Below are 12,041 nucleotides of genomic sequence, written 5' to 3'. Positions count from 1 at the left end.
TCTTACCTCATTTCCTCTCCACTTGAACCTCAAAAAGGCACCAAAATGAAAATGAAGTATTTGGTAACAATGCAACATATCCAGTTAAGACTTGGCTGTAGCTCGCATGTGATCATGGCTTTAGAAGTGATGGTTCTTCTGATATCCAAGATCAACATTGAAAAGGTAGAGCTACCCCAATCTTTTTATATAGATGTACCTGATAGTATTGCACTGTATGTCTTATGAGCATTTACAGAAAAGAAAAAAATGGGGGGGGGAATAAAGGGAGGCTGAGGTAGTCTTACAACAGTTTAGTGACACTTCAAAGTTAACAACGGCACTGAAAAAAGTAACAAGACCATTTTTCAGTTACAACCTTTGCAGCATCCCTGTGGTCATATGATCAAGATTCAGAAATTTGCCAATCAGTTCATATTTATGATAGTTGCAGTGTCCTCGGGGTCACGTGATCATATTTTGCAGCCTTCTGACAAACAAAGCCAATGGGAAAGCCAGATTCACTTAAAACCGGGTTACTAACTTAACAGGCTGCAGTGAATCACTTAATAACTGTGACAAGAAATGTCATAAAATGGGGTAAAATGTACTTAACAAATGTCTCACTTAACAACAGAAATTTTGGGCTCAGTTGTGGTTGTAAATCGAGGACTACCTGTATTTAGAGAGGAATCTCCCTTTCCATTTTATTTCCTATTTCATCCAGAGTCTCTACGCATTTGCTTTTGAACTCTTTGTTCCTAACAGTTGCATGTGCATCTGTCTCTTAATTTACATTTGGTGCCCTTTCTCATGCTTGAATTAACTGTTGAACATGGTTGAACTGAATTATTATCTATGTTGTAGAAATTTAGGTTCCCCATTTTGGAATAAAGTAGCAGCAGGAAAGTACTTCTTAGAACTTATGATTGTTAATCTGTGTTCTAGTGAATCACAATAAAGCATGTATACATGCATGTGTATAAATATATGTTCTCAGAGAAAAATGTACATGCAACATACAAGTATTCATTTCATACAGTCATATTTATGTATATATGTGGTCCCATTAACTTCAAGATAAAAAAAACATCAGTTTCAACATCCAAGGAAGTGTTTAATATTTCAGACATTGTGATTTCAACTACCCTTTTAACCACTTGTTAAACCCTTCAACCCTTCAACCACTTGTTCCCATATTATACTAACAAGAAGTTTATAATAATGTGAATTATAAATCCGTCAGAAATTCACAAGGTATATGTGTTGAAAGTAATTATCAATGAATTATAGACTTGGGTTTTTTTCTGCCTGCACAAACAATATACGTTTGTAATAATGGAAATTGTTTGAAAATATATCAAGCATGGACTGTGACTTCTAAATCCATAAGATCATATGAGCAAAGTCTTTACATTTATTTTGTATAGACATTAAGCTTTTAATTTACTAACATTTGAAGTATGACTAGAAATCAGAATGAGTCCAATGCATGTTAAATTAAGTTGGTTGATAGGTAAGTAGACAGATAGGTAGATTATTAAATGAAGAAGAAAGACGGGAGATGAAATAGCCTTTTCCAAAGACTATTTATGTTCTTGAAAATTAGCTTTCTGGAAGTACAGGGAAAATCTTCCTGAAACTAGATCAGATATCCTTTTTACACACTGTACATAATCTTACCTTATATTTGTGAGTTTATATATCATTTCAGTGAGGATCTAAGTGAGTAATCTTTTGCTTTGATTTAAGCATTCTATTCTTATTGTTAACATGGAGCTATACAATGGGGTTTTGAATCCCCTGAGGATCAGGACTTCCCAGGATCAAAGAAGGGAAATCTGATTCTCATAAAGATTATCTGTGTTTTTGTGTTTTCCCATTTTCTCATTGAGCTAACTAGGTGGACTCAATGAGATAAACATCAGGGAAGAAATTCAGTCCAGGCAAGTATGAAAAATCTGGAGAAATGGCTGGGTAGGCAGGGTGGAAGAGAAAGAAGTACTACAGATAATCTTGCAGGAAGAAAGGAAATGGATGGGGAAGAAAGCAAGCCTGTAAACTGTCATTCTAAAGTCTGGAAAATACAAATAAAAGCTGTAAATATGAATGGAATTATAAGTAAGCAGGAAATAAGAAGAACGGGAAATGAGTAAAATAAGTCAGAGAGCCAATCAAAATACATATGCCAAGGAAACTAAGTTTTCTGAGATATGACAAACCTCAAGGAAGATAATTAATCTCCCCAACCAGAGATGAAGAGAAAAGGGGACAAAGCAACTGAGAAGTGCATGTGGGTGGTGACAAAAGGTAGTAACTGAACCAGTAGCTATTAGTGTTTTGGAGAAAGAATTTGTTTGTCTGATTGCTAATAAAGAAGGGAGGAGATAGCAAATAAAGCAGAGACTAGAGAGAAGAAGCAGTGGCAATTCCACTCCATTCCTAATTAGCCTGTGGTGGCAACAAGGAAAAGCTGCAACCTCATCTGATGTCAGTCCTTTGAGATAGATCAAACTCGGATACCGAAGTTATGAATGCTAAAATTACTTTTATTATAGGGTTGCAGAACAGAACTAGATTTTCAGGTATAGTGGTACCTTGTTAGTCATCATTAATTGGTTCCGGGAGGCGTGATGAGAATCAAAAACAATGAGTACCAAACAAACTATTCCCATTAGGAGTATAGTGAATCACAAGGCAGCCAACACCGACAAGTTCTAGCTTGTGTATTGAATGCCAAGGAAACGATAAGTACTGGGACAAAATGTTCACATCAAAATGCGTTGAGTACCAAATTCAACAAGTTTCAAAGCAGTTGAGTACTAAGGTACCACTATAAAAAAAATAATGCTGTTGCAACTTACAGAGTCAATTCAAAAAGACACTAGGAAGATTATTTTTATAAATCGTAATGGAGCAAGATTATTATATTCATAAAGTTGGAAAGATTTGGACAAACTAAATGAAATTTGGACAGAATTTTCAGGAATGGCAAAATTGACTTGTTTGACTAGGCAAAAGGAAACAAGTACAATTATTAATGACTTTATGGAAACCCAAAGGGAAAAAATGAACTGGCGATTTATGGGTGTTATGACTAGAAAGCAGAAAATATGGAAAGAATGGAATCAGGATATAATCTTAAAGGAGGAGGACAGAAGATAAATTTATTTTTAACTGCTTTAAAGAGAGTTGGAAGCTTCTTCTTTATATTTTCTCTTTCTTTTTCCCTCTTTTCCTTTTCTCGGCTCATCATTTTTCTTTATTCTTTTCTCTTTTTCTTAAACTTGTGTCACTTTTATTGTAGAAAATTCTGTTGCATAAAATTCTTCAGTGAAAATTATTTTTAAAAAGAAACAATATACTGCTGTTCTGCAAATTGTATTGCAGGCCATTATTTCCATGACACCTACAGTATATCAATAGCACCTATTCAACCACAGACCCTTTTCTGATGATTGCCAGAAGTAGGAAGGGCTATCATTACTGTAATCAACATATAATTTACTGTCATGCGATCAGATCAGAAAGTTGCAATCTTATTCAATATCCATTTTCCTAAACTTGGGGTAACTTGTTTCATAATTTATGGATGTAATGAAACAACATAGGCTATATTCAGGACAACAAAGGTAAACATAATATAGAATGGAGAATAATTTACCTGTTTGATACCATTTAAAATGACAAAAGAAATGGTTAATGTAAAGAACACTGCTACCTTCCTTAAAAAAAATCTCTGCAAAATATTTTCTAACAATACGTCAAAAGCAAGTTGTTTAGAAAAACAGCTACATCTATCAAGCAAACAGAATGGGAAAACTGCATTTATTGGGGAAAGACTGCAAAATGTTAAAAGATCTCTTTAAAAAAAAAAACCTATTTCTCCCAAACCTATGTATTTCAGACATTAGTCATGTGTATTGAATAGGAAACATTTTTGAATCAGACAAATTTGATTCATACTCTCTGGGAGACAAATGGTGCAATTGCAACATGACATACACATATACTGCACAATTCCATGTATTCTGTACCATAAAAGCAAGGGACAATTCCAAGATCCATCCAACAAGCACTCGCTGTGGCCATTGTCTTACATGGAATAAACACAGTCAAACATCCATACCTTCATCTCTATGACTGTTTGAAGAGCTTTTGTCTTTGCTGGCTCAGGCTGAAGTTGTGTCCTTCGGTGCAGTTCCTGTGGAGGGACACGATAAAAGTAAGCTTGATGACGACTCATCTTTCCATGATTTGATTTACAAGACGAGTGTGTGTGTGTGTGTGTGTGTGTATGTGTGTATGTATGTATGTATGTGTGTAGATAGATAGATAGATAGATAGATAGATAGATAGATAGATAGATAGATAGATAGATAGATAGATATAGATATAGATATAGATATAGATATAGATATAGATATAGATATAGATATATGTATATATATGATGGCAGTTCAGGCATACAGAAGCTGAAATGCTACAGGTACATCACTGCCTGCCCACAAATCCTTCTTGCATCTCTATCTTATGTTACAGGCAGAACACATGCGCTATTTCAGAACTCTTTCTCAATAATTAATGTCAGCAGTCACAAAGGCAGCATGTTGTATTTGGACAAAACGAAATGAAGATACTTCTCTGCCCAAGCATCAAATAATAAGTCTTTCAACTGCAGTACATTACGTTGCTAATTAAAACATACAGAGAGAGGAAAAGACAGTGGGGGGGAGGGAGAGAGAGAGAGAGAAGGAAAGAAAGAAATGTCATTTAAAATTTCTGTTCAACTTCGCTACATTGTTTTTCTCTGATGCTGGAACCAACTAATTTACAGATGTTTCATTCAGATTTGACATTTCCAGAATAGTAATTATATAGTAAATTGATGCAGAACTGTCTAATGTAGGCTTTGTATGTCGGTTCATCATTTTTTTCATGATCTGATGTTTTTTAAAATTTGCATTTCATTCCTTAGAATATTTACTTCCACATTAGTCTCAATCCTTCCAAGAACCATTTGTACATTAACAAAATTAAGAAGTAGGGTTTTGATGAATAGTTTAAAACATGATACAAGATGTCTGTACTACATAACAGATTAAACAGCAAATGGATTTAAAGAAAAATATTATGGGAAGTTGTTGTCTTCAAACTCAAGTACCGGTAGAAATTACAAAAGGGCATATATTTCCCTTGCCCTTCATGATGAACAGTAGTATGAATTGTCTTAAACAACTAATTATAAATATTTTTTAAACTCTCCCTGCTCCACGTCACTGAATCCTGAAACTCCAAAAATATGGGATTTTCAAAGAGATAGTTATTATACTGGCAGCAAAAGCCACAGAATATCCTCACATCTTGAAAACTGGCTTTTATTATTACATAACATTGGGTAATTCATAGTCCATTTCATCTGATGCATGGCAAGCAGTCATGGAATCACAGAACTAGACATGGCCATGCAGACTGAGTTGAGTTCCCCTACTTGTCCAGTTGTCCAGTCCTTGAATACATATAGGGAAGGGTAGCCCATGATCTGTCCTGCTAAAGAGTTTCACTGTCACACAGCTCTTGCTGATACAATATTTTCCTTACTAAAAGTCCTGTGCTAGAAGCATAATGCCAAAGACGTGTTGGAAGAAAGACAAGAAATTACACAAATTACCTATAGACGATGGTAAAGTAAAGGTAAAGATTTCCCTTGTCTGGTTGTTTTAAACTCTGTGGGGCGGTGCTCATCTTCATTTCTTAGCCAAGGGAGCCAGCATTGTCCAAAGACATTTCTGTGGTCATGTGGCTAGTATGACTATACGCCGTGGCACATGGACCCTCTTACCTTCCCACTGAAATGGTACCTTTTTAACCTACTTTGCAGGCATTTGCAGGCTTTCAAACTGCTAGGTAGACAGGAGCTGGAGCAAAAATGGGAGCTTGCCCCATCATGCAGCACTCGGTTCTCGAACCCAGGCTGTCAGCTTTCCGGTTGACAAGTTCAGCATCTTTAACCCCTAACAAACCACACCTCTTATAAATGGTGACAGTCAATAAAATAAAAGATGCAATACAGGAGAGACAATATTGCACTGATCAAATTGTTAAGTTCTATATTATAACAGGAAAACTTGATCTCTTTTTACTCTTTGATAAAACTGAGCAATCTCATCTGAACAATCTACAATGGATAAACCCTGAATAGATTGCATCTTCCTAGCTGCAAGGAGAATACCTAAGGACTATATATTCATTTATTTTTTTTTTGTTTCTTTTTGAGTCATAAGGACAGGCACAAGTCAGACAATGAGGAGCATTTCCTTCTTAGGCTGTCTTCCTAATCAGGGAAAGTTTTGTTTGGGCTGAACGTGTGAAACTCTCCCTCACCTTCTTTTCCACATAAGATCAGGTTCATTACTAAGCTCCATGGCAACAACCAAGTATCTTTTACAACATCATATTTCTAATGGGTTTGCCTATTGTTCTGAAGTATTTTAAATGCTTTCAGTGCAATTCCAAAATCTCTGTTTAACGTGATTTTTGAATTACGTTTTTCTTTTTATTACTTGAAGCTCTAAAGTTCATATAAGATACAAATACATATCAGCTAGGCTTCAGGGGCTAGAATCAATTCTTTCATTAAATGCAGAAATGCATATGCTGTGCTTGGAAGTTGGCTTTCAAATAACTATATATGGAACAGATCATAACCCCATCATGTTGTTGGGGGAGAGGATTTAACTCTCTCTATGATATGCTGTTAGCAAAAATTGCTTTTCAGAAGCAGCTATGGAAGTGAAGTTGCCATTAAAGTTTTTCTTTCGGGGTAATGGCTCAGAGATCAATTTTCATAGAAATGGAAAGAGAAACATCTTTTTAAAAATACAATCCATTTATCACAATCCTACAATTGATGAGAAAACTAAAGTTAATCTACACTTTTCTAAACTTAAGGTTACTGCAAACAAGGATTTAATGTTGTGCCTACTTTGTTTATACTTTAGTTCCAAATTTTTATATGGCTATAGTTACAAGTTCAATTTCATTGAACAAAGCAAAACATATCTTGTGATAAACATACAATGGACTGCTAGCTAACTAGCTAGCTATCTTTATCTCTATCTACTGTAAACCACCCAGAGAGGGCTGTAAAGTGCTATGGTGCTGTTGCTATCTATCTATCTATCTATCTATCTATCTATCTATCTATCTATCTATCTATCTATCTATCTATCATCTACTGTATCTTTCATCTATTAATATGGTTTCCATTGAAACTAGTAAGCTTTAAAAGTGTGTAACTCTCTAAATGATATTCTTATTCTCCTAAATCTAAATACCAAACCAGACATTATTTTAAATTCTGGCAATGCAAATGACTCACCATTTTGATAATTGCTACATTTTAGAATAATAGCCAAGTGATTTCTAAAGAGGGAACTGCCTCAGTTGATGGAATTTAAAGATAAATGCAGAATTTGCAATTTTTTATTATATCAGAGTAGTGGAATGGGAAAAGAGAGTATCTGGCCAAAAAAAAATCTAGCCAGCTCTCAATAAGTATTACATTAGTTTTAAAACCAAACAGTCCCCTAAGAATGCTTAGAATGAAATTGGCATATGAACTGGGTGTTATCCATCACCCCTGGAAAAAAGCCCAAACTTCCACCTCTTTTGTCAAAGATGTATTTGCTGCCAGAGATGAGTATTCCTAAATTTTTATCATAATAAGCAACCGTGCCTTATTATGTTTCTCCTGTTTGCAACAAGCTTAGCATCCAAAAAGATCTTGACAAACTTGAACAATGGGCCCTATCCAACAAAATGAAATTTAATGAGGAGAAAAGCAAGATTTTACATTTAGGCAGGAAAAACCAAAGGCATAAATACAGAATAGGCAAAACCTGGCTCAAAAAACAGTAACTGTGAGAGGGACCTTTGAGTCCTAGTGGATGATCACTTAAACATGAGCCAGCAGAGTGCAACAGTAGCCAAAAAAGTTAATACAATCCTTGTTTGTACAAACAGAAGTATAGAATCAAAATCACATGAAGTATTAGTACCATCTTATAAAACCTTAATAAAACCACACCTGGGATACTGCATCCAGTTTTGGTCACCACACTACAAAAAAGATGTTGAGAATTTGGAAAAAGTGCAAAGAAGAGCAACTAAGATGAGTAAATACCTGGAGACTAAAACATATGAAGAATGGTTGCAGGATTTGGGTTTGGCTAAGCTTGAGAAAATAAGGACTAGGGGTGACACAATAACAGCATTCCAGTATTTGAGAGCTGCCACAAAGAGAGGGTCAACTTATTTTCCAAAGCACCAGAGGGCAAGACAAGAAACAATGGATGGAAACTAATCAAGGAAGAGAAGCAACCGGAATTAAGGAAAAGCTTCCTAACAGTGAGAACAATTAACCAATTAACTGGAACAGCTTGCCATCAGAAATTGTGGGTGCTTCATCACTGGAGGTTTTTAAGAAGAAACTGGACAGCCACTTGTCTGAAATGATATAGAGTCTCCTGCTTGAGCAGGGAGTTGGACTAGAAGATCTTCAAGGTCCCTTCCAACTATTCTTCTCTCTATTCTTTTTTCTTCTTAAAAGTGTTTCTTTCCTATTCTTTCTGGTAAAATGCTGCAGGCCATGGCATTCTGGAGAAGATCAGAAAATGATTTACAGTTTATTACTGTCCCTTCCAGCCCTTCCAATGCATCTGCTACAAACTGAGCCCTTACAAAAAATCTGCACTTTTCCTTTTAATAAGTAAGTAATTGGAGAATGGGGGCATTTTTTCCCTTCAGTCCTATGATCTGCGTTCTTACTTGAAATAAGATGCATACAAGTTTTGCTGAATCCTGACCCATTTGAAAATATACTAGCCAAATTTTGTATAAAAGTCTCTCCTTATTGTCTCATATTGCAAGATAGCATATGATGTACACTCAGCCCACCAACAAATCTGGACCCATCCAGCTGGAGAATCTAGCATAATTAGAATTTCAATCCTCGAAGTTGACATCTGAAGACTTTTGATAAAGTATTTGAGGGGCTGCCACAAAGAAGAGGGGGGTCAAATTATTCTCCAAAGCAGCAGAGGGCAGGACAAGAAACAATGGTCAGAAACTGACCAAAGAGAGAAGCAACCTGGAACTAAGGAGAAACTTCCTGACAGTGAGGACAATTAACCAGTGGAACAACTTGCCTCCAGAAATCATGGGCGCTCCATCACTGGAGATTTTTAAGAAGAAGCTAAACAATCACTTGTCTGAGATGGTATAGGTTCTTCTGTTTGAGAAGACCTCCAAGGTCCCTTCCAGCTCCATTCTATTCTAGAACATCAATACAGGTACTTGGGTGACCAACTTACAGAGTTGTTATAAATATGCCTACATCTTTATTGCCATTGCCTCATGCATTGTTATTCATAACTAAAGAAGCCAGTGCTTTTTTTTGTAAGAAAAAAGGTGCCGAACTCACATCTTGTTAATCTTTTATTTTAAAAAATTATATATTCAGTTCTTAGCAGGACCAGTGGTTCAGAAGTAATTAGTAATTTTTTTCATTTTTAAATTTGGGATCAAACTTTTACATTAAAAATTAAAAAAAGATTTTCAATTCACCAACAATTTTTTAAAATAAAGAAATTATTTACCTTTCGCACGTTGTCAATCATTGAACACACACCCACACATGTCAGTTGTGTAACAAAACATAAAAGTTGCCACCCGCAGTAAGCACACAGCACGCAACCACACAACCAATCACAAGTCGAGCAGCGCCATCACAACTAGCATGGACAAAGTACATATGCATCAGACTCGACACACAAGCAGCCCATATGCACCGTTTTAATGATTTTGCTGCCGACCTGCTATGCTCGACAGGGCAATTCAAGTTCATGTGGACCAAACATCAAATTTTCAAAAGTTACTTTTAAAACATGGAAAATTCATTGAAAAAAGGTGCCGGAACACCATTCCAGTGTGTTCTATGACAAAAAAAGCACTGAAAAGTACCAAGGACTTCAGTTTATGGCACACCATTCTTCTTACAATTAATGCAAGTCTGACTATGCTTGATTTCATAATTTTTTTCCAAGAATGTTTTCATTATTATTGGATTAGAGACATTAAGCAATGCAAAGAATATAGACACACAGCATACTCAATACTACTTTTTGCTTGCTAATCCACCAGCTGATGTTTTTTTTTCTAGAGTCTGGGTTCTCTTTTCTCTCATTTAATAATATTGTTCCATTCAATATTGTTAAAGTTGCCATAGGAAGAAGCAAAAAAAGAACTGTGATCTTTTTTTGTTATTTCTCATTGCTATAATTAGCTGGATTTGCTCCTGCTCAGAATGATTGTCCTGTAAAAAAAGAGGAACAGGAATACCACCTGTGGGAACAATCGTATCATCTGATTATCCCTCAGAAGACCATTTCCATCAGTACATCATGGGTAAGGAACAAAGTAGCCACAGCACATGAGAATGCAATTCTCCAGCATGATTGGATGGAGAACCCACGGATGGGTTGTCTTAATCTATCTGCTCCAATTAGACTAAGTCTGAAATTTAGTACCGCCCCCTCTGTGCCAACTGCACCCCAGTTTTAGACTTAGTCTCTTTGCTCTAAGACGTGTTTTTTCTTCACTCCTGGAGCAGAAGACTTTGTATTTTTTCCTTAGCTTAATTCCAATCCTTATCATTTGTGACTGATAACATTATTACAGGATTATCTACTGATCAATCCTCCCTCAGCCTACAGCCTGGCTAGGCTGACAGGCTGGGCATCTACAGACTCTTCCCTTCAAGGGAACCCTCTTACTTCGGAGAACTTTCCTTAAGAACAACTCTCCTTAAGAGCAATTCCTTTGATTTTTCTACCTTCACCTGAGACAGGGCAAGCCCCTATAAGGGGCCATTCCTCAGCTTCCGAAATGTCAGCCGCCGCTCCGAAGATTCCCCGACTGCCAGCTGATCGTCGGAGGGCCCGATCCTCGTCCGCCAACTGCCTGCGGCTCCAGAGGCAAGGGTAAGCCTTGCCGATCGATGGGGGGGGCTCCGCAAGCGGCGACGAAGCTCGCCAGGCCTGGAGGGAGCCTTTCCAGGTCCCTCGGCCTCAGAAGAGCGTTTTCGGCGCGATCTTATCTTCCGAGGCCTGGAGGCATTATGGGCCTCGGCCAGCCTCAGCGCCTCCCAGATGACCATCCTAACACCCTCCGCTGCGCTAGGAGCCCAGGCGATTCTTCGGAACGAGGGCTCACCGCAGTTCAGGCCTCCGCTGTGCTAGGAGCCCAAGCGATTCTCAGGAACAAGGGCTCATTGCAGTTTAGGCCTCAGGCCTCAAGACCTCCTTTCTAACGGCCATTTTTGGCGTGCAGAGCTTGCGGCCACCATTTTGAATTACTTCCCGGCCGCCATTTTGGAACTTACAGAGTTGAGACAGAGGCCTCTAGATTGATGAGAATGCAATTTTCCTTGGATTCTCATTATGCACTTGACTATCAATTTGACTTGTTTTATTAAAAAGTTTGATTATAATAGTAAAACCTAATATGATCTAAAGAAAGAAAAGAAAGTATGAAGAAGAACAAAAAAGAAAAAAAGAAAAGTAAGACTATAACAAAGAGAAAAGAAATATATAAAGAAGTGACTTCCAAACTTCATCACAACAATATAAAAGAATAGCATCTCTTTATTCTCCCTAAGATTACAAATATTTATCTTTTCATCCCATATCTCATTTTTTATCTATGTACAAATCCATAATGTTCAGTCATGGTGTCAGCAAAAAGTCCATAAAAGCTACCTAGAAGTAACAACGTCTTTTATTTTCACCTTGATCAAATCAATTGACTTTATATTCCTTTTTTATTTCTAACAGTCTTAATATTTAGTTTGTTCAAATATGCTGTGGGATTTGATTTCTCTTCATCTTTGTCCCATCATATCAGGTTGTTCAAGGCTTTAACAACCCTCTTTTGTAAGTCTAGTAGTAAAAATGATAGAGCTCACTCTCTTGGTTTATTTTTATATTGTTATAACAATATTT

General features: G+C 36.7%; 1 protein-coding gene across 2 annotated transcripts in view; it reads right to left on the bottom strand.

The window, feature by feature from the left end:
* The window catches only part of ERC2 (ELKS/RAB6-interacting/CAST family member 2), a 386,048-nt gene that overhangs the window by 311,567 nt on the left and 62,440 nt on the right, over window positions 1-12,041 (bottom strand). For both annotated transcript variants that reach the window (XM_039349739.1, XM_039349748.1), the window contains exon 2: window positions 4,109-4,183. In XM_039349739.1, coding sequence (XP_039205673.1) covers window positions 4,109-4,183 — 75 coding nt within the window. The remainder of the gene's footprint in view (window positions 1-4,108; window positions 4,184-12,041) is intronic.

The sequence above is a fragment of the Crotalus tigris genome, unplaced genomic scaffold (assembly GCF_016545835.1).
Source record: "Crotalus tigris isolate CLP2741 ecotype Arizona unplaced genomic scaffold, ASM1654583v1 scf7180000017567.3851432, whole genome shotgun sequence".
Classification (NCBI taxonomy): Eukaryota; Metazoa; Chordata; class Lepidosauria; order Squamata; family Viperidae; genus Crotalus; species Crotalus tigris.
This window is presented reverse-complemented; position numbering and strand designations above follow the sequence as displayed.